The following is a 725-nucleotide window of genomic DNA, read 5'->3' as shown; positions in this document are numbered from 1 at the left end:
GTACTTAATTGGAGTTTTTCCATTTTACGTTTCAGACGGGAATATTTGTCTCCCACCAGCCCCAAATCGGGGGTGCGTACTTTAATCGGGAATTTACGGAGGGAGAAAGAGACATGGACTGGAAAAAATGGGGGGGAGGGCCACCGAAAAAATTTTTGGGGTGGGGGAGGGCCATTGAAAAAAATTTTGAGCCGGGGGGAGGGCCATAGAAAAAAATTTGAGCCGGGGGAGGGCCATGGAAAAAATTTTTTACCGGACCATTTTGCACCAGCCCTCCCCCCCCGGTAAATATCGTACAGTCCCTAACATGTGGAGCGCCAAAGGCCATAGGGAAATTTTGAAATCTTGACCCCCTGAAATCCTATTCCCTGCATTTTGTTGGCGAAATTTTTATGACATTTTGCTACTTCAATTGCTTGCTATAGAATGAAGTTGTTAGGTTTATCAGTCCTGTTCTAAGAATGCCCTTATGACCCATGACAGATTTGGATGGGGCGTCTGTGCTTGACCCCCCCACCCTGTCCACCCCTGGTGTTACAGCGCTGAACGGACCCAGACACCCGTCAGGTGGCTCATCACGGGGCCCGTTGTCGCCTAGGTTTTCAGACGGACCCAACCATTCCATGTAAGTTGTGTGTAGACAACATCAGTTTTTCTAGTCTTACGTCGATGAAGGTTAGACATCCAGGTAATACGATACGCCAAAAAGCAGTTACTCAAGCAAC

At 47.9% G+C, this 725-nt stretch overlaps 1 protein-coding gene across 6 annotated transcripts in view; it reads left to right on the top strand.

Moving 5' to 3' along the window:
* LOC109474532 (protein AF-10-like) overlaps positions 1-725 on the top strand; it is a 22,558-nt gene that overhangs the window by 14,905 nt on the left and 6,928 nt on the right. For all 6 annotated transcript variants that reach the window (XM_019774849.1, XM_019774847.1, XM_019774848.1 and 3 more), the window contains one exon: positions 484-625. In XM_019774849.1, the coding sequence (XP_019630408.1) occupies positions 484-625 (142 nt within the window). The remainder of the gene's footprint in view (positions 1-483; positions 626-725) is intronic.

The sequence above is a fragment of the Branchiostoma belcheri genome, unplaced genomic scaffold, assembly GCF_001625305.1.
Source record: "Branchiostoma belcheri isolate BF01 breed outbred unplaced genomic scaffold, Haploidv18h27 scaffold31, whole genome shotgun sequence".
NCBI classification, from domain to species: Eukaryota; Metazoa; Chordata; class Leptocardii; order Amphioxiformes; family Branchiostomatidae; genus Branchiostoma; species Branchiostoma belcheri.
Note: the sequence above shows the minus strand (reverse complement) of the source record. Positions and strands in the feature narration are given on the sequence as shown.